General features: G+C 40.7%; 1 protein-coding gene across 1 annotated transcript in view; it reads right to left on the reverse strand.

Moving 5' to 3' along the window:
- LOC138740629 (tripeptidyl-peptidase 2-like) overlaps positions 1-22,946 on the reverse strand; it is a 128,386-nt gene that overhangs the window by 61,556 nt on the left and 43,884 nt on the right. Inside the window, exons 9-14 of the mRNA XM_069893545.1 lie at positions 20,842-20,969; positions 18,801-18,900; positions 6,579-6,727; positions 3,189-3,304; positions 2,261-2,432; positions 1,321-1,478 (exon numbers count right to left, since the gene is read on the reverse strand). Of these exons, the coding sequence (XP_069749646.1) occupies positions 1,321-1,478; positions 2,261-2,432; positions 3,189-3,304; positions 6,579-6,727; positions 18,801-18,900; positions 20,842-20,969 (823 nt within the window). The remainder of the gene's footprint in view (positions 1-1,320; positions 1,479-2,260; positions 2,433-3,188; positions 3,305-6,578; positions 6,728-18,800; positions 18,901-20,841; positions 20,970-22,946) is intronic.

The following is a 22,946-nucleotide window of genomic DNA, read 5'->3' on the forward strand; positions in this document are numbered from 1 at the left end:
AGACTTTCCAATTCTACTCTGTCCATGCCTTTCAACCTTAAAAATGTTTCAATGAAATTCCCCCACCCCTCTCCCCCAAATTCTCTTAAATTCCAATGAGTACAGGCCAAGAGCTGTCAAACATTCATTTTATGATAACCCTCCCTCAATCTTGGAATCATCCTTGAATCTTCTTTGAACCGTCTCCAAAATCAGCACAGCCCAATACTGATCACATTAGTCCAAATGAGATCTTATGTAGATCCAAACCTGCTCAATATTTTCTTACAAGACAAATAGGCACTCCTTTCACTCCAGGAGTCAATCTAATAATCTACTGAATCTTCACTCAACTTCAGCAGGGAGACCAAAATATTTTTGGTTGATTTCGCTCAATCATTCATGGTCATATTTGAGAATGAATGAAGATAAACAACAACAATCGTTCCTTAAAAAGGGAGTCCAAAATATTATGTAGATTTCACAAACAGCCCATATTTGCCTGAAAAGTCGAAGTGATCTCGTTGAAAATATTCAGCAGGTCAGGCTGCATTTCTGGAGCGAGCAAAAAAGTTATGCAAAATAAATATTAAAATGTCAAAATTACTGTTTCCTTAACTCTATCCTTTTATAAGCTTTTGGCATCCTACTCACATTATGTTTTTCATCTTTAAATTCACCATCTACAAATATGGCTGCAATTCCTTAATCTAATTAATTAACACAGATTGGAAATACACTGTTCTCTGAGGTTCCATTTACAGCAACCCAATTTGAAAATGATCTATTTATCGGATTATATTTTGCTGGTTAGGCAATTGTCTATTTGCTATCCATGAATCATCCCTCATGCCATGAGCTCTGAGCTTAAGTAGTAATCTTGTATTGCCACTTCAGCAAATGCTTTTGGAAATCCAAAATTAGAACATTAAGCAAATTCCTGATGAAGGGTTCTGGGCCAAAATGTTGACTGCCCATTGTTCACAGTGCTGCATGACTGCAGTTCTTCCAGCACTTTTGTATATCGCATGAAGCATATTGCACAGTTCTCACTTCATTAGGGCTGATCTAAACCCATTCAGCTGCCAGAATATGGTGATGCCCCCACCCAAGCTCATGAGTTTCAATTTCACTAGAGTACTTAGCTGCTGCTTCGGCATGTACCTGATCTTGCAGGTTAGGATCCCACAGGATATCTTCAAATGGGAACTGATCCAGTTCTCTTGGTTAATACACCGTCCTCAAGCAAAATTCAATGATTACATCTTGACATTTAAAAAAAAACACCAGCTCCAAAAAGATTAAACAGCCAACGATATGGCAGATAGTGAATACATTTACCTCAGTGTAGTGTGGTCCTTCCTTGAGACCTCGTGGATCCACCCGGACTGTCACCTGCCGTGACTGGTTCATCAGCTCCAGGTGGGAAGGGATGTACACCCACATTGCATTGCAGGTCAAAGCCAGGTGCATCTGAAGAGCAATCTTCTCACTGTTATCTGCAGATGTCAAGTGAAAGAGTGGAGCACTGAGTACTGCACATACGTATATGCCCAATCATTTAGGGTAACTAAACAAGGTCAAGGAATTTACAGTGCACCGTATTGATGTTTAATGCTGAACTCATCATCATTCAATCAATAGGCCTCTCAAAAGGTACAAATTGCAGGAGCTGTTAGAGGTCAAGGCATGGCACCAAGATTGAGGTGGAAGGAAGAATAGCATAGGGTGCAACTACGCAGTTACAGTGGAGGGAGTTCCAGCTCAAGGGATGATGGCGAAGAGATGTGATGCAGTGTTAAAATACGCATTTAGAGGCTAAAGCAGGAAGAAGCTATGGGACTGGGATTAAGCAAAAAGACTCCTGCAATTGCCTTTTGAATTCAGGAAGGAGTGAGGGCATTGATTGCCTTCTGCATGTTTGAGACAAACAATTGGCAAAGAATAAATTGCCAAGTTTAAGGACAACAAACTCTGTTGTACTGTTTACTGGATTTTTCCTTTGCCTCTCAGTATTTCATAGATAACAATTTCTATTGTATAAGCAGCTTCTGACTGCTACTACCAAGCATCTGATCATCCCCTCATGTATCACCTTGACAATGGCTTTAACTGTTCAAGAAGCTGTGTATGCAAGCTCCAGTTGTTGCCAGCATTACATCATGCTACTCCAAAAATCCCCTCTCCTTTCCAATCTTGCTTAGCCTCTCAAATCACCACTGCACTGTTCCAACTGACCGACTGTGTGCAATGGCTACATTGAAGCTTACTTCCTCCATACCTGTATCTTCAGGAAACACTGGCTCCACGGAAACAGAGAAGTCAATTGGCACAGTCAGATACGCTGGCTCTCTGAGGTAGATTCCACGCCAGTTGTACATCTTGACATTGAAACCCAACTGGCTACTTTTTACTGAGATGTTTTGGCTGAGGTAGTCGTAGGCTTTCTCAATCTGTTGGGAAATTTAAAGCAGTGTTACAATGGGAATATACAACAGGTTATTGGGGAGAAGATGGGTGGGTGGGGGGGGGGGGGAAAAATCAGCCCTGACGAGGTTGCTATAATTATCACCACTCACTGCCTACACCCACTCACTCATCCTTGTGTGACTGCACATCACACTGACTGCTGCTCGACTTGGAGGGCTCCATGTAGCATACTATGATTGGACAGGTGCCCTCTTATTTTTAATTGTTGAAGCAGGACCTGCTGAACAAATGAGGCAAGGTACCATCAGAAGGTGAAGAAGCCTGAGGTCAAGCAGCTTCAGGTTCGAGAACAGTCTTATTTCCAAAGGCTATCAGACTTTTGAACTTCCCCGTACGAACCTAGCCCTGAACTACTCCAGATCCACCAAAGGTCTATTGGCACAATTGTAACACCACACGTTTTTAAAACACAACCTGCAACTGTGAATATTCATCTATCATAGAAAATAGCTGCAGGTCATTCAGCCCTTCTAACCTCCTCCACATTCATGTCATGGCTGATTATTCAACTTCAGTTCCCTTTCTTCTGTTTCCCTTGTTCTCTTTCGCCATGAAGGCCACATTCAACTCCCTTTTGGTGAGTTAATTTATACTTATTGTGTGTTGATGTATTTTATACCTGTGCAACTGCAGCAAGCAAGAATTTCATTGCACCCGTACATTGCACTTCTGCACATGTCAATAAACTCTCCTCTAATCTTCAGACATAGGACGTTTACCTGAATGATCCCATGGCCTTGTGCGAACACTTCAACATTCTCCACCTTCATCGCTGTGTTCTCCAGGGCCCGGCGAACTGAATGCACGGTATAACCAATGCCATTTGCTTTCAAACCTGATGCGAAAACAACAGCGAAGCTAGCATTGAAAGCGTGACACAATTTAAAATAAAGAGTACGAACAGAAGCACTGTGGTCATGAATTGCAAGTAAATGGGCCAGGCTTGGTCAGCATGGACACATTGGGCAACAGGGCCTGTATTGTAGAACTCCAGGCTCCATGAAATCATCTTCTACAAAATAAAAAGGTTTCCAATAAATTCAACAATGAACGCAAGACAATGATTAAGTTGATAATAAAAGAAGCCAACTCTAGAAATCAGAAATTAAATAAAAAGTTTTAGATTTCCAGCATCTGTGCTTTTTTGGATTTTTTGTTAAGTTACTGCAGTCCTGGACTACTGATTTGTAGACAGAAGGGTGACTAGAGAATTTTAATTCAGTACATTGATTTAAAAGTTAGTGTTTAATAACAATGAACATAAAAGTTTTAGATGTAAAAATCTATTCATGTCCTTCATAGAAAATGAGGCAGAGTGGTTAGAGGTGTTACTTCATATTCCACTGACATAAGTTCAGTTCTGACCTTCACCGTTGTTGGTGTGCAGTTTGCACATTCTCCCTGTTACTGCAGGGATCTCCTCCACATGCTCCACTCTTCTCCTGCATTCAAACATGTGCAGGTTGGGAAATTAATGACCACTGACAACTTATCCTGGTGAGGGGAGATGGGGTGGCGAGAGTGAAATGGGAATGAAATCGGATTAGTGTAAAGAGGCATTTAAGGATCGGTATGGATTATGGACTGAAGGGCCTGTGTCTGTCTGTGCCTTGCAATTCCACGTAATTTGCCAACCTTATCCTTCTGCTCTGCATGTGGCAAACAACTAATCCACTCATCTCTCATCTGCAACCAGTGCTGGGGTCAGATAGAGAGAGTTCCTCAGAGGTGTACCAAGAGGAGGTTTACTGGAGCACTATTGATGGACCCGCTGGGATAAAAAGTCTGTGTGCTTCAAGTTCCACACAATTCTGAATTATGAACCTTCAACCAGAAATCAGCAAAGTTTATTTCTGTTTTGCTTAGACATCAGGATTAGTCAAAACCAGAGGAACCATAACAAGAAATAATGACAAGGTATTAACATGCCTCAATTAAATGAAAGCAATGGACAGTGGCAGCTAAAACTCAAACTAAAAACAGAAAATTTCAGAAGCAGTCAGGTGGCATCTGTTTTTTTGCTGCATTCATAAATTAGAGGAGGGAGACATTAGGGGAAAATGACCAACAGGATCCGAAATTGGGTCAATGCCAATGACCAAAGTGTTAATGATGTTTTGTGATTTATGGTGCTGGCTACAGGGATCAACACTCATCAATGGTTTAGATTTAATCAGGCATGATAAAGAAGCTAGCAGATGATGCAAAAATCAGCACTGTGGTTTTTTTAATCCCCTTCCATTTGTTGAGACGAATAACGCTGTCTTCCATTCTGCTTTTTATGAGGCAGAATTGGCAAATTCCAAAGCTTCAAATTAATTAGCAAAAAATTGTGATTAGCACTGTCGTTGACAGTGAGTAGGAAGGCTTTTAAACTTCAAGGGGATATCTGTGCCAGTTGAGCAGAAAAGTGACAAACTGAATTTAATCCAAATAAGTGAGAGGTAATCCATGTGAGAGTGAAACAAGGAATAACAGAAAATGGGAGGATGTGGAGTAGCCTCTGGAATGCAATTCCACAGATCCTCAAATATAGCAAGTCAGGTCTATAAGGTGATTAAGTTTACAGAATGCTTTGTTAGCCCAGGCACATGCCAAAAAAAAAAATCAGGGAGGTTATGCCTAAACCTCATCCAGCACTTGTTAAATAATACGTGCAAAGGTGAATTATAGAGATGTTGCCAGGACGAGAAAAATTTATCTATGAGCAGTGGTTACCCCTTTGGAAAAGGGGTAACTGAAAAGCAATTTAATTAACCTGTACCAAGTAATGAGGGACATGACAGAGTAAATAAGAAGGGTCCATTTCCACAAAATCTTGGGATCATAGATTAATCTAATTACTAAAGCAATTACATAGAATAGTGCAGGAATAGACCCCTCACCTTACCATGTCTGTGCCAACTGTGATGCCAATCTAAACTAATCCTCTCTGCATGTTCTATTCCTTGCTTGTTCATACGTCCATCTAAATGCTTCTCGAATGCCACTGTTATGCCTGCTTCAACCATCTTCCCTGGCAGCATGTTCCAAAAAACTTGCATCACAAATATCCTTTAAACTTTTTCACTCCTCTCATACCTCCTCCTTGAATCTATGCCCTCTAGCATCCTGGGAAAAAGACACTGTCTCCCCTTTCATAAATTTATATACTTATATCAGGTCATCCCTCAGCCTCCAACATTCCAGAGAAAATAATTACATTTTGCCCAATCCCTCAGTTAATACAATCTTTCTTCCTATCCAAAACTTCATCATTTCCTCTTTGCCTGCCAACTTACAGATCAGACTACCTTCTGATTTTCATTGTTGGTGTCACAAACCACTGAGATCCTCAAGGAATACTGCTGGTCACCAACCTCCATTGAGAGAAACAGCCCTCCACCAGTACCCTCTGACTTTGATGACCATTTTAGTTTTTGTTTCCTACTGACCAAATCACCATGGTTGCAACACGATTTAACGGGAAAGGTCAGCATGGCCTATCAGAGCTATGTTGACTTTTCTGAACAAATCCAAGCTTTTCCAAATACAGTAAAAGTCCTAAAATCCAGATTGCTCAGGATTTTTCTAATTTTCTGGATTCTTGGGCAGAAGTTTGAAAATTCAAATTTAAGGAGAATAAATTTTGAAGGTTAATTAACAAAATATTTTGTCATACGAAATATAAAGTACCAAAAAAAATCATTCATTTCCAAGTTCTGTGCATCTATCGCGCGCACTCAAAGGTCCTGTAAATTTTAAAAGATTGAGAGTTTTTGAGAAGTCTGGATTCATGGGTGGTCAAGATTTCTAGCATCCGAAATTTTGGACTTCTACTGTAGATCAGCAGAGAAATTAAGAAAACATTTTTTTTCAGAAGGTGATAAGCGTCTAGAACTTCTTGCCAAAGGTCCTTCATGTACAAACTCTCACATTTAAAACACGCTTGATTGGGCCCTTTAAAAGCCTTAATATGCTGGTTATGGACTAAATTCTGGAAAATGGAATTGTTTTTCGTTTTTGAAGGCACATCTATGGTGGACCAAATAGCCTCTTTCTGTCTTATCCATTTTGTTTCTAAAGTGCTAGTGCAGTAGGAGAAGGAGTAACAGGCTGCCTCGGTGTACCTGAGATTAACAGAGCAATGCCTCCACAAGCATTTGGCGAGGACATTGAGGTCCCGTTCATCAACTCCATGCCACGCAAAGTCCAGTTGGGGACAGATGCCACAGCTCCTCCTGGAGCAGTGATGCACACACCCAGTGCTCCATCAACACTAAGTGAATCAAAAGCAATAGGTTAACTCAACAATGTCCAGGGGAAAAGGTACAGCATGGATTCAGACAATGACCAAGCCCAAAATAATTACACAAGGCAAACTGGCTAAATCTAATCTACTGAAGTGGAGAAGAAAGTGATCATTGTAAAATCTGGAAATCCAGCGAGAAGCTCAAAAAATTCATTTAATTATTATCAACATGCAGAAGCTGGCGTACTTTTAGTGGCAGGGACCACACGCCAATTCCCACCACCTTTCGGGTTTAAATTCCATACTCTTGCAGTGGATTACAAATCATTCCATGTGCACACACTAAGCCAGGGGTGTCAAACTCAAATACACGGAGGGCCAAAATTAAAAACTTGGACTAAGTCAAGGGCCGAACTAAATATTTATTGAAAGTTTTCAACAACATCTGCGTGTTTTCTCTTCTTTCAACATATGTAATGTTAAACTTTAGGATATAACTTTAGGATAATGTTACAGGTCAGGAGTAGGTAGCTCAAGTTCACCCTTTGCTTGACCTGAGGGAAACATATTTGGTCCCTGTGGAGATGTAGTCAGCATTTATAGGCTGTGTCCATTTTGGCCTGCATCAGGACTCAGCATTTCCTGCTCACTCCTCAGGCTCTAGGCCTCTATTCACTCTCGATCCACCATCCCTCTACCTGACCAGTCCTTTACCCAACCTCTACTCACCCCTCACTCCACTCGCTCTGCCTCTACCCACCCCATCCTATACACGCCCCTCTACTGCCTCGCCCCTCAACCTGTTCCTCCCTCTACCCGTCTCTCACCCTCTAATCACCTCTCCCCTACTTGCCCTGCCCCTCCCCTTTTACCTCTTCCCTATCCACCCCTCCTTCTACTCATCCCTCCCTCTAACTGCTCCTCGCACCACCATAACTTCCCCTGCCCATTACTCCTCACCTACACCCTCTGCCCAACCCTGCTTACTCACCCACTCAGGCCCAGCGCGCTGCCCATCAGCCTTTGTGGACAGCCACCATCTCTCTCTTCACGTGCAGGGCCGAACCAGCCGTCCCTGGGGTCCGTGTGGGTGCAAGCGCTGAAGGCCGTGGCGACCAGGAGAAGTGCGCTCGCGCTGTGGAAGGGCCATCCGGTGCCAGTTGCGCGGGGCTCGCGCTGCCCGGGGGCCGTGCGCAGCCTGCCATGCCCGTCGCGCCGACAGGAAATCACAGGCGCTCGCCCATCCGCCGCAACACTCGACAGGTGGGAGAAGTGACTGGTTGTGCGGGGAGCCTTCCAACCGGCTTGCCGGCTGATGACATCGACAGACTTCTCGTGTTACAATGGGGAAGGATGTGCAATGAAGGGGGAGGATGGTGGGGGTGACATTACCAAAAAGCAGCATCGGCTCTCGCTGCAGGGCGGGCCACCTCTAATACATTTTTGAAATGATCTTGCGGGCCAAATATAATTATATCGCGGGCCAAATTTGGCCCACGGGCCAGAGTTTGACATGTGTGCACTAAGCCAATGAACTCCCAGAGATCCCTAGCAAATTCTGAAAGGTGCTCAGGACTTTTAAATAGGTGCAAACTCACATTGCCCTTCTACTACTTTGCACATCAATGTCTAATTCCAAAGGGGGAAAATCTTTCCACTGGTAAATATCAATAGAAATTATAGGCTTGTCATCCAACCTGCACAGGAATATACAAATAACAATTGTCCTTCATGATCTCTTAAAAAATGTAATGATACCTGAGGGTTTGGAATTTGCAATGTGTACATTTAAGATGATAAAGCAAGAAACCAAACAAATTTAGAGTTCCAGCGATGGAAGTAGTTTCTTCGGCCCACTAAGATCAGGATAACTATTAACCACTCATTGATCCCAATTTTTAAAAAATTCTTCCAGATTCTCATCAACTTCCAACAAATTTTCCCACTCCCCTTCACACTCAGGATGGTTTGCAGCAGCCAATGAACTAAAGAATAACTGACATGAACGTGCATCACCAAATTTGTTGCTCAGCGGCAGCAGTATTGTGCATTACATGTGCAAAAATTGCAATAAATTACCTTTCTGCAAATAACCTATTCAAAAATAATTAGTGAAGAGAAAAAAAAGAGAGGTAGTGTGTGGTTCATTGTCCATTCATAAATTGGACAGCAGAGGGCAAGAAGCTGTTTTTGTGGGAGAAAACAGAAGTACCCAGGGGAGGCCCATGAGGTCAGAGGGAGAACATGCAATCTACACAGAGTGTGCTGGAGCTCAGGATCGAACCTCTGGCACTGCAAGGCAACAGCTTTACCACCTGCACCACTGTATCACTTCTACTTACGCTGAGCATTAGTTACAGGTTTCTGGCTTTTAAAAAAATAATTCTGTTATCTCTTTACACAGGATCCTTCGTCAGAATTGGAAAAAATGAAGGGACAAGCTTGTTTAAAGTCGCAGACAGAGGAAGGAGTGACCACAAATCTGTATAAGGACCAATTTGTAATGATTTATTATTATACACAACACTCAACATTGTAAAACTAAGCCCAAACTGGTCCATAGAACAAATGTGGCCATGAATCCAAAGAAGGAAAAAATTGAGTTTGAGAAGTGCTGGAAAGTAGGGAAGATGGGAGAACATCAAGGAGCAACTTTGAAGACATGATCATGTGAAGAAATGCAGGATATTTGAGAGATCAGAATTTGAAGAACATACAGTAGCTCTTTCCTACATTTTTGCAAATTATTCTCTCACAGCTATCCAGATGCATGAAAAAGGTATGGTGGGTGAAGGGTATGGGGATATACCAGAACCCAGCAACTCTACAAGAATTTGTGAGTTTTGAGAACTTTTGAACAACAGTTTCAACGTAAAAGATTTCTAAGACTGAAGTTTAAAATCAACTTTTCAGAAATGTGCCTGAACTGTAATGGTTTGGGACCTGCCTCACTCTCTCTCACTCACTCACTCTGCCTCTCTCACTCACTCACTCTGCCTCTCTCACTCACTCACTCTGCCTCTCTCACTCACTCACTCTGCCTCTCTCACTCACTCACTCTGCCTCTCTCACTCACTCACTCTGCCTCTCTCACTCACTCACTCTGCCTCTCTCACTCACTCACTCTGCCTCTCTCACTCACTCACTCTGCCTCTCTCACTCAGTCTCACTCACTCACTCTGCCTCTCTCACTCAGTCTCACTCACTCACTCTGCCTCTCTCACTCAGTCTCACTCACTCACTCTGCCTCTCTCACTCAGCCTCTCTCACTCACTCACTCTGCCTCTCTCACTCACTCACTCTGCCTCTCTCACTCACTCACTCTGTCTCTCTCACTCACTCAATCTGTCTCTCTCACTCACTCACTCTGTCTCTCTCACTCACTCACTCTGTCTCTCTCACTCACTCACTGTCTCTCTCACTCACTCACTGTCTCTCTCACTCACTCTGTCTCTCTCACTCACTCTGTCTCTCTCACTCACTCTGTCTCTCTCACTCACTCTGTCTCTCTCACTCACTCTGTCTCTCTCACTCACTCTGTCTCTCTCACTCACTCTGTCTCTCTCACTCACTCTGTCTCTCTCACTCACTCTGTCTCTCTCACTCACTCTGTCTCTCTCTCTCTCTCTCTCTCACACACACACACACACACACACACACACACACAGGGGTTAAGTTTAGAGTTATGTAGGATTTAATGTTAATAGTTATTATGGTTTTGAAGATACCATTGTCTTGGTGAATTTCTATTGTTGCTGGCCTAGGTCATAATAAAAGGGCTAAATTATTTTATTAATTTGCTTTCTGTTCATTCAATCAAATTGAAGCATTTAAAATGATAGTGAGATTCAGTTGATATTGAAAAATTATTCTTTCTGATGTAAGAAATCAGATAATCCTTTTGTTCAATCAGGAAGTAATAATCCAAGTGTGGCCTCACGATGAATAAACTCCATGCCCTAACCTATGAAACCAAGAGTGGCAAACTCTTTCTACTTGTGTCACCACTTTGAGGGAGTTCGCTATCCCCAGGTTCCTCTTTGGTGTTGAGCATGAGTGGACTTTCAGATTCTCAAGCCTATTCCAAGAGTCAAGCGCAAAACATTCAATTTGTATCTTAGCTCTACCACCAATTTTCATTTCCAGATCTTGTTAACTTTTGTTTATCAATATTCTACCCGAGAGAATCGATGTAATCTATATTTCCGACATTTGCAGGTTTTTCTTTCTTTGGCTTGGCTTCACGGACGAAGATTTATGGAGGGGGTAAATGTCCACGTCAGCTGCAGGCTCGTTTGTGGCTGACAAGTCCGATGCGGGACAGGCAGACACGGTTGCAGCGGTTGCAGGGGAAAATTGATTGGTTGGGGTTGGGTGTTGGGTTTTTCCTCTTTTGCCTTTTGTCAGTGAGGTGGGCTCTGCGGTCTATCGATGTAATCTATATTTCTGACATTTGCAGGTTAACACTGCATCATATCACCTTCTGATAAAGAAAATGGTTACACTAGAGCAGCAGGTTAAATATGAAACAACCTCCATTTAATTTCAATTTTATGTTTTAATTGGAATATCCAGAAGACAGACCATTACAGACATAACAGTAAATTAGACAATATTTAATAGTGCCACTGCAAAAAAAATCCAGGTAAAGAAGACAGCAGGAAAATGAGGGTGAAACACAAAAGTCTGAAGAGACTGTAATTGGAGTAAAAATGCACAGAAATGTGGGAAGAACTCAGCAGGCCTCACACCTTCCATATACAACTGACTATTTGAGCTTGAGCCCTTCTTCAAAGGAAATGATCCTGGAACATCAACTATGATCATGACCTGCCCGAGTGAGATCCTCGCAAACTGCTGGTGGGGTGAAAGCATTTACCATATCAATGATTTTCCCCCCTCCTTACCACCCTCCCTGCACCTTTACTAGCTCCTTTTCAATCTTTCCTAGTTCTGACAAATTAAAACAAATTTGGCCTAACCTATTTTCAGCATTTGCTGTTTTTATTTCACCTTTGACCAAGAAACTGGCTTTCAACAGCATCTTAATATAGAGTCAGGTGGGTTTTTGGGTATGGGACATCCGTATCTGAAAGAAATTGCATTGATGGTAGACCGATTAAATTCAGTGTTACAACGGATGTTAGGATTGAAACGATGCAGAGGCCTCTGAGATTTGTTGGGTCTCAGGAGGTTGCAGAGGTGGGGAGGGATGAAACCAAGGGGAAATTCAAAACAAGAGGTTGAAGTTTAAAACATAGAATTTTTCAGATCATTTTAGGTCAGAAAGATGAGTGGGAGGGCCTTGATGCACAATAAGGGAATCTATTTTAGATAAGCTTATTTAAGAATGGTAGCAGGAAGGAAGTTAGTGAGGGAATACAAAATATCAATGGTGAAAGTTACCAGTCCAATTCTAAATCCGAATTCAATATTTGCTATCAATATTGCACAAAACTCAGCAGAGGGATGCAAACTGCACTATTACCAACTAACTAAGCAAACAGTTAATTATTACTGTCAATCTAGATTATACAACCTTCCAATGCAGAGTGCACAAGACAGCAGGAGTTTATGAGTGCAAGCTGAATAAATTGATCCGAATGCACCAACATTAGTCAATATTTTAAGATGAATTTTTTGAGGAGGGCAATGCAGTAGATGAGATTTACACAGACCAGTATGACCTTTGACAAAATGCCACATGGCAGGCCCTTTGGCGGCAGTGCAAATTAGACCAAAAATCACTTGGCAACAGGAGAAGAAGGCGATAATGGAGGGATGCTTTTGTGATTGGATACCTGTGGCTCATGGTGTTCCACAGGGAATGGTGCTGGGATCCATGTTGTCTGCCATGAATGTTTGGACAGGGACGTGTAAGCAAGGATCAGTAAATTTGCAGATGACACCAAAACTGGTGTACTTGTTGATAGTGTGGAGGTTATCTAAGGTTATAGGGTGATATTAATATGTTGGTGAAATGGGCTAAGAAATGGCAGACAAACTTAACTCTGATAAACAAAGAAATACAAAGAAGTAATGATGGAATTGTTCAAGTGTGGTTCCAACCCTTCCTTGTTGTATCCCGCGCATCTCTGCATTGCATTTCCTAACGGACACAAGAAGTGGCTGCGCTCGGTTGAAGATACTCAGATCTACCTAGATGATCTCCCTGCTACATCATGCCTAGTATGAACTGATGACTGAAGATGACTGCCTATTATTACTTTTAAGATTTCTAACATTTGTTACATGATATTTGTTGGTCGAGGACTAGCTGGTTTTCTTTACCTTGGCAATTTTTTTTAATGAGGTATTAAATCTACTAGTTGTATTCATGAAGTATTTTTCTTCGAGTTAAATTCATTGAGCTATTAATTTTTTTTAATGAGAATACTGAGAGAAAAATATTGAGAATTTTGTGTTCATCTTTAAGTAAATTTTTATCATATACTTTTTTAAATTACATGAGAAATTTAAAAATTTTTTTTGGGTGTAGTCATAAAAGAATTAAGTATTGTTTGAAAGAGTTGATTATATTTACATTAATAAGAATGGAGCTAGAGATAACATGTACAGGAGGAAGATTTATTTGGGTGCAAAATGGATTGTTTTGAAGAGCTTGGCGTGACATCTTTAACAGCTGTCAGGCTTTGGGGTTGGAAGGAGGGGAGAAGGGGGGGCTGTTTTCTCATGGTTGTTATGGATTTAGGATTCTGTACAAATTCTGACCCTATAAGCAAAATTTACAATTTAGTACCAGTTTCAAATCTTTGACTCAATGCTGACACCTGGAGAATGGATATTATTTGTGCTAATCAACTTACATTATTTATTAAAAAGAATGGATAATTCTATTAATTTCCTTAGTTGGAACATAAATTCCTTAGTTGGAATCATTGCGGTTAAGAGAAGAAAAGTGTTTTCACATATTAAACAACTTAAAACTTCAATTGTATTTTTTACAATAAACAGATATTCATAGTTGTGATCATTCCCGCCACACGAAAAGGTAGAGGGGGCAGCATTTTCATTCCGCCTTTCAGGCTATAGCCAGGTGGTCTTGATTCTTATTAATCAAAATATTCCTTTTGTTTATCACAATGACGAATCAGATACAAATGGTCATTATGTCATTGTTTCAAGGAAATTGTATAATAAAATGGTAGTTTTTGCCATTATTTATGCCCCTAATGAGGACTGAGGTCCTCCATCAGCCAGCTCCCCACCATGACTACCAGCCCCCCCACATCTCCATCGGGCACACAGAGCTCAAAACAGTCAACCAGTTTACCTCCCTTGGCTGCACCATTTCATCTGATGCAAGGATCAACAAAGAGATAGACAACAGACTCGCCAAGGCAAATAGCACCTTTGAAAAAACAACCACCTGAAGAAACACACAAAGATCAGCGTGTACAGAGCCATTGTCATACCCACGCTCCTGTTCGGCTCCAAATCATGGGTCCTCTACCGGCATCACCTATGGCTCCTAGAACGCTTCCATCAGCGCTGTCTCCGCTCCATCCTCAACATTCATTGGAATGACTTCATCACCAACATCGAAGTACTCGAGCTGGCAGAGTCCGCAAGCATCGAATCCATGCTGCTGAAGACCCAACTGCGCTGGGTGGGTCATGTCTCCAGAATGGAGGACCATCGCCTTCCCAAGATTGTGTTCTATGGTGAGCTCTCCACTGGCCACCGAGACAGGGGTGCACCAAGGAAGAGGTACAAGGACTGCCTAAAGAAATCCCTTGGTGCCTGCCACATTGACCACCGCCAGTGGACTGATATCGCCTCAAACCGTGCATCTTGGCGCCTCACAGTTCGGCGGGCAGCAACCTCCTTTGAAGAAGACCGCAGAGCCCACCTCACTGACAAAAGACAAAGGAGGAAAAACCCAACACCCAACCCCAACCAACCAATTTTCCCTTGCAACCGCTGCAACCGTGCCTCCCTGTCCCACATCGGACTTGTCAGTCACCAACGAGTCTGCAGCAGACGTAGACATACCCCTCCATAAATCTTCGTCTGCGAAGCCAAGCCAAAGAAAGAATGCAGATGATGTGGGTTAATATTTTTTTTTCCTTCCTTACCAGACTAGAGTTTATACTCCATGGTATTTTTGTGGGGATTTTAACTGTTGATTGTGTTTTGGATCATTTGTCTCTCAACCCTACCATAATGAGTAAATCTTAATTAATTTAAAAAATATCAAATTATGGTTTTCTGATGTTTGACATTTTCTTTATTCAAATAGGAGAGAGCATTCTTTTCAGATGTTCATTAAACTTATTCATGAATTGATTATTTTTTTATTGATAATCAACTGATTCCACTGACCCATTTTTGTAATTATCATAGTATAGTAATATCAGATCATGCCCCTGTTGTATTATCTATGACCCTTCTTGACCTCCCTCAAATAAAAAAAACATGGGCATTTCAATTTGACTTTACTATCATATAATTACTTTGTGAAATTTATGGAGGAGCAGGTAATTTTTTTTCTTGATACAAATACTTTGTCAGAAACTTTTAGTTTGATTGTTTGGGATGCTTTGAAAGCTTTTTTGAGGGGGAAAATTATTTCTTATACCATGAATATAAAAAAAGCCAATAAAGAAAGATTAGAATTAATCAAATTAAACAAATAGATCAATAATACGCTCAAATTAAAAATCCTGAGTTATATAAAAAGTGAGTTGAACTTCAAACTAAATTTAATCTCTGAATGAATACTAACTGTGAAAGAGTAAAGAGTCAGTTTTATATTCATGGTGATAAATCTGGTAAGCTTTTAGCTAATCGGTTGAGAGGTTTTGAAGCCAAGTGGCAAATTACAAAAATTAAAAAGGAGGATGGTAACACGATTACAGATCATTCTGAGATAAATGATACATTTAGGAAACTTTATATTCCCGACTTCATACTTCTGAATTAACAAATGAGAGTAGTTTGATGAATAGTTTCTTGAATCGCTTAAATATTCTCACGCTTTCTTCAGATGACCAAGCGAGACTAGACAAGCCTATATCACAAGAGGAAATAGCTGCTGCTAATTCTTCCTTACATTCTGGAAGAGGTCCAGGACCTGATGGGTTTCCTGTGGAGTTTTTCCAAATCATTTTCTCAATTGCTTTCACCTCAATTAAGTTCTATGTTATCTGATTCGTTTAGGCAGGGTAATCTCCCAGCAACATTTAATGAAGTGTGCATATTTCTCATAGTAAAGAAAAGTAAAGATCCAACTGAGTGCTCCTCCTATAGGCCAATTTCTTTATTAAATGTTGTGCAAAAATTTTGGCTGAAGCTTTGGCCCATAGATTATTTTACCATCAATCATTTCTGAAGATCAGAGTGGTTTTATTAAAAATTGTTACTCTTATTTTAATGTATGTTGCTTATTGGACATTTTGTATTTATCTTCCAGTGTGTCCCCTGAAAGTGTTCTTTCCCTTGATGCAGAGAAAATATATGAATGAGTTGAATGAATGTATTTATTTACGATCTTAGAAAAATTCAATTTTGGACCATGTTTTAGTTCATAGATTAAATTATTGTATTCATGCTCTATGGCTTTAATTCTCACTAATTTTCAACAGCTACAACCTTTCAATCTCCAACAGGGAACCCGTCAACATTGTCTTCCAAGTCCATTATTTTCTGATTTGGCCATAGAACCATTAGTGATTACATTTCGAGAGTCCGAGGATATTTCAGGGATTTGTTGGAAAGAAATTGAACATAAAGTTTCCCTTTATGTAGATGATCTTTTGCTTTTTTTTAAAAAAACCAAGCCCTGACAATTCCTGACTGTCCATGCTGTCAATACTTGCTCAATTTAGTCAGTTTTCATGAAATTGATTAAATCTGAATAAAAGTGAACTTTTTCCTTTGAATGCACCTGCATCGGTGTACACTAATCTTCCATTTAAGATTGTGGAAATTTAATTTAATTATCTCAGTATTACAGTTACAAAGAATCATAAACATCTTTTAAAAGAAAAATTTCTGACATTATTAATACACGTGATACAGTCTTTAACATAATGGGCATCCCTTTCTATATCTTTGGTCGGTTGTATTAATTCTATTAAAATGAATATCTTACCTAAATTTTTTATATCTTTTTCAATCTATACCAATTTTCATTCCCAAATTGTTTTTTTGATTCACTCAACTCGATTACATTGTCTTATATATACAAAGGTCTAAATGCCTTTGTCTAAACAAAGTTCATCTTCAAAGATCTAAAAGGAATGGTAACATGGCATTACCCAGTTTCAGATTTTATTACCCTGTATTGGACAGTCACTATACACAACCTATGTTTTGGTTACATTTTCATAACCGAGTAGACTGTCCAGTATGGGTAGCAATCGAGCTGAATTCTGCTAAAACCTTTTCCATTTCAGCACTTCTTGGATCTTCACTTTAAATAAATCAATCAACAATCCTGTTGTCAGGCACACTGTGAGAGTGTGGGTGTAGTTCAGAAAACACTTTGGAGTTCACAGTTTTTCTCTTTCAAGCCCAATTTTACTCTTCATGAATGGCACAGATTTGGTATTAAACTTTTCAAAGATCTTTTTATTGATAACAGTTTTGCATTATTTGAACAGCTTTCTGAAAAGTTTAATTTACCAAATACTCATTTTTTCAGATATCTACAAATCAGACATTTTCTTTAATCTCAGACACCTAATTTTTCTGGGGCACCTGATGCGAACATTGTTGATGTATTTTTTAGTTTACAACATTCTTGCAAAGATTTAATATGGATATTATGATAAGTTGGTGGGTTTGAGACATGCCCCTCTAGTTAAAATTTAAAATGCCTGGAAACAGGATTTAAACCTTTCATTATTGGACAAGGTTTGGGATTTAATTTTTAAGATGGTTAATACTAGATTCTTTTGCGCCTATCATTGTTTGTTACAATTTAAAGTTGTACAAAGGGCCCACGTCTAAAGTTAAATCATCTCATATCATCTTGTAAAGTCTTGTTGTGATAGAAGAGAGGAGAGGCTTCTTTAATTCATGTTCGAGACATGTCCCAGCCTTGGAAAATACTGGAGGGATCTGTTTCAAACCTTATTTTTAATCCTTAATGTAAATCCTTTGGTTGCTCTTATTGGATTAACTGGAGAGGATAATGTTCTTTTAACTCCAATCAAATGCCGCAGTTTGTCTTTTGCCTCTCTTTTGGCCAGACGCGCAAATCTATTTAGATGGAAAGATACTGCCCAGCCTACACATACTCGGTGCCTAAGGGATACGATGTCCTTTTTAAATTTAGAAAAGATCCATTACTCAATTAATAACTCAAATATATGGTTTCAAATGCTGTGAGAACCATTCCTGAATCATTTCCATAACTTCTTGGTATAATATAAATCTTGAATTTCAGTACTTTGCCATTTTGTTTCAGGAACGGAGTACAGGTAGTTTGCCTGACTTACAACCGTTATGGGAACCAAAGAACCAGACATATCTCAAAATGGACGCAAGTCAGAACTGTTTCCGCATGCACAGGATACCAGTCTTAAAGCAACCATTTTATTTAAATCTTTTCTTTATCGTACATTTGATGATAACAACTTAAAGGTTCCTGAATTTGTTGATCAACCTTGGTGAATCTTTGCACATCCTGGTCTATGCTTACCTTGTTGTTGGCATTCTAGGGCTGGACATGGCCATGTTGATTCCTGTGCGCTTGTGCAAGTCTTCGATTGGTGAATGCGCGAGCCTTCGGTGGGTTCGCGTACTGGATTTGGTTGGTGCATGAACGAGTTAAATGCCCTGACGATATTGAAATTTCATCCTAACTCTCACGTATTCATCCACTGAACTCCAATACGCAAACCTACTGCACGTGCACCTACTAAAGACTCATGCATTCACACAGGAATCAAGATTTCACCTTTCACCCCTCATACGTCCTCTATTTCTTGTCTCACGCAACTTAGATTACTGTATCTATACTCATAATTTTGAATACCACTACAATTCTCCACACATGAAGGAAACCATTGGTCTGTGTGATTGCCATGGATTATTCCACAGAAAGCAAGGAAGAATCATAAGCTCTTACCAAGGTCCCCTTGATGACCAAGTGTACTGATTAGCTGGCAACTTCTCCCGCATAGAGTATCCTGCGACCATCATGTCTGGACTGACATACGCACCAACACCTAATAATACAACAAGTTATAGTCACCAGCACTTGCAAAAATTTTAATACTGTAGAAAGAGGGGGTGCAGAGTTTGGACAAAACTGGGTTTGTATTTTACATCTGTCCGTTGAAATCACACTCTCTCCGTAACTTTATCATGCCCTACGACCCCCAGAGATCAGTGCTCATCTCTTCCTAGACACTTGGTGACTCTTGATTTTACTTGCCAAACTACAAAGGGCCATCCCTTGGGTTGCCTAGATACTAACTTTTTAAATTCTCAACCTCATTTTCCCTCTTTTGCTCTTAATCAAACTCTTTGACCAGGTTTTGTGCGCACCCATACCAATGCGCGGATGTGGGGTGATTCTTCAGCTTCGGAGGGTGAGCCCCAGGCACCATCTTTCCCGGGGTTCTTCAGCACAGAGACCAGCGTCCCCAATGACCAAGTATTTAGCTACTTTGCCTCACATTGCTTAATTTGTAGTCAAACTTGCTCAATAGCGTTTCTGTGAAGCATCTCAATTCTTTATACTGCACCAAAGGAGCTGCACAAATATAAATTGCTGTTATAAACAATCAACAAATTAAGAATGATTTGATCTCCCAAAAGAGTTCATATCTCTGAGGAATTGCACATAATGCCTTATTCTGAAGCTGAGCCATGGGTGATTTTCCAAATTTGCTATTGCTAATAGTATTGTGTTTAAGACTGACATTGGTGTCAGAGGAAACAAACTTTGCAGATGCTAGAATCTTGAGTGATCTAAGAGAAGCTGGAGGACTCAGTGGTTCAGGAAACATCTGTGGAACATGGTGAGTCAATGTTTTGGGTCAGGACCCATTATTGAAACCAAAGTGGCCAGATTTCAAATATCGGAAAAGTCAGGGTATCAAAGATTATGAAGAGAAGGCAGGGGAGTATGTCTGAGTGGGAGAATGGATCAGTTCACGATGGAATGGCACAGCAGACTCAACAGGCTGAATGGCCCAATTCTGCACCTATATTTTATGGTCTTATAAAAGGGGTAACATGAAAGGGGAGTGTCTCGGGAGAGGCCAAGAGATGATAGGCTAATGGACAGAAGAGGGTGGGAGAAGTAGAGAGAAGCTTGGGAAGAGACCAATGGAAGGGTCTCAATGGGGGGGAGGGGGGGGGAAAGAAAAGAACATGCTGGAGAGCAAAACAGGAATAGGTAAAGTTGAGACGAAAACAGTGGAACCAGTTAGAGATGGGGAGTACCTAAAATTGAAAATTTAATGTTCATGCCATTGGGTTCAAGGCTGTCCAGGAGTGATTTGATGTGTTGTTCCGCAAGTCTACATTTAATTTCACCCTCGATAAAGCAGACAACAGATGTCTGAGTGGGAATCTTGAGAGGAATTAAAATGGTGAGCAAATGGAAATAAGTGTATGGCAAAGGGGTCACCCAATCTGCATTTGGTCTCACCAATAAAGAGGATGTCATAATGAATACAGTATAGTAGATTGGATGAGAAAAACTCTGCCTCATCTCATCTGTTCATGGCCCTGGAAGGGAAGTGTTAAATTGATGTGGAATAGATTTACATAGGTCAGCACAACACTTGGCATCCCTGTAGAATGCTGTAGAACCCAAATACTTTGCAAATGAGGTTGATTTTACAGGGGATCTTGAGTACAGAGGGTTTAAATGTTAAGGGAAGGAATTCCAAAGTTTGGGAGCCTCGCCAGCAGTTGTTCACTTGGCAGGTTGGTTGATTTCAGCAAAAATCCCTTCACACACTGACAAAGGAGTTTTTAGTTGCATCAAATTATGCACAGAAGCTTGTACAAGATAGAGATTAACAGTAGCTGCTACACATTAAAAGTTCAATCTCTCATCACTTCAATCTAAGCTCAAAAAGAAATGATACAAGATTTTACTTTTGTGAATGTGTGCATTTATCAGTTTAGTGGAGTCATATTCTAACACTTACCAATGATACAGGTACAAGTACCTCCTGGAGCACCAAGTGTGGAGAGGCAGGGCCCATTATTACCAGCACTGGACACAAAGATAACATTGTGCTTCAAAACTGCATCTTCAATCACTTTGCAAATCCTCCTGATGAAGACAGAATGGAATGTTCAAGCATGCCTACCAGGCTCTCAGGATCAATCTCACTTCCATTGCCTGCTCACTATCCACATTCCCCAAAACTTCTTCTGATATATTTATCCAATTTCCTCTTGAAACTTACTTCTGAAGAGGCTTCCACTGCCCTTTCAGGCAGAACAATTTGGATCATGATAATTCACTATGCAAAGTATGTGCATCTCCCCTTTGAAAGACTAGTCAGAGGAATAAATCTAGCAAGTGCCTGATCTATAACCACCTGGCAAACTTGACCATTGCCATAAAATTCTAATCAGTCAAGGGGTTCTTTGAATCGTAGTCAGAGGGAAAAGGCCCTTCAGCCCACTATGCATGCTGGTCATCAACACTATTTAAATCCACATCATTTACACTTATTCCACCCACCTTTTATTCCACCCACCTTTTATTCCACCCACCTTTTATTCCACCCACCTTTTATTCCACCCACCTTTTATTCCACCCACCTTTTATTCCACCCACCTTTTATTCCACCCACCTTTTATTCCACCCACCTTTTATTCCACCCACCTTTTATTCCACCCACCTTTTATTCCACCCACCTTTTATTCCACCCACCTTTTATTCCACCCACCTTTTATTCCACCCACCTTTTATTCCACCCACCTTTTATTCCACCCACCTTTTATTCCACCCACCTTTTATTCCACCCACCTTTTATTCCACCCACCTTTTATTCCACCCACCTTTTATTCCACCCACCTTTTATTCCACCCACCTTTTATTCCACCCACCTTTTATTCCACCCACCTTTTATTCCACCCACCTTTTATTCCACCCACCTTTTATTCCACCCACCTTTTATTCCACCCACCTTTTATTCCACCCACCTTTTATTCCACCCACCTTTTATTCCACCCACCTTTTATTCCACCCACCTTTTATTCCACCCACCTTTTATTCCACCCACCTTTTATTCCACCCACCTTTTATTCCACCCACCTTTTATTCCACCCACCTTTTATTCCACCCACCTTTTATTCCACCCACCTTTTATTCCACCCACCTTTTATTCCACCCACCTTTTATTCCACCCACCTTTTATTCCACCCACCTTTTATTCCACCCACCTTTTATTCCACCCACCTTTTATTCCACCCACCTTTTATTCCACCCACCTTTTATTCCACCCACCTTTTATTCCACCCACCTTTTATTCCACCCACCTTTTATTCCACCCACCTTTTATTCCACCCACCTTTTATTCCACCCACCTTTTATTCCACCCACCTTTTATTCCACCCACCTTTTATTCCACCCACCTTTTATTCCACCCACCTTTTATTCCACCCACCTTTTATTCCACCCACCTTTTATTCCACCCACCTTTTATTCCACCCACCTTTTATTCCACCCACCTTTTATTCCACCCACCTTTTATTCCACCCACCTTTTATTCCACCCACCTTTTATTCCACCCACCTTTTATTCCACCCACCTTTTATTCCACCCACCTTTTATTCCACCCACCTTTTATTCCACCCACCTTTTATTCCACCCACCTTTTATTCCACCCACCTTTTATTCCACCCACCTTTTATTCCACCCACCTTTTATTCCACCCACCTTTTATTCCACCCACCTTTTATTCCACCCACCTTTTATTCCACCCACCTTTTATTCCACCCACCTTTTATTCCACCCACCTTTTATTCCACCCACCTTTTATTCCACCCACCTTTTATTCCACCCACCTTTTATTCCACCCACCTTTTATTCCACCCACCTTTTATTCCACCCACCTTTTATTCCACCCACCTTTTATTCCACCCACCTTTTATTCCACCCACCTTTTATTCCACCCACCTTTTATTCCACCCACCTTTTATTCCACCCACCTTTTATTCCACCCACCTTTTATTCCACCCACCTTTTATTCCACCCACCTTTTATTCCACCCACCTTTTATTCCACCCACCTTTTATT

The sequence above is a fragment of the Narcine bancroftii genome, chromosome 8, assembly GCF_036971445.1.
Source record: "Narcine bancroftii isolate sNarBan1 chromosome 8, sNarBan1.hap1, whole genome shotgun sequence".
In the NCBI taxonomy this organism is placed as follows: Eukaryota; Metazoa; Chordata; class Chondrichthyes; order Torpediniformes; family Narcinidae; genus Narcine; species Narcine bancroftii.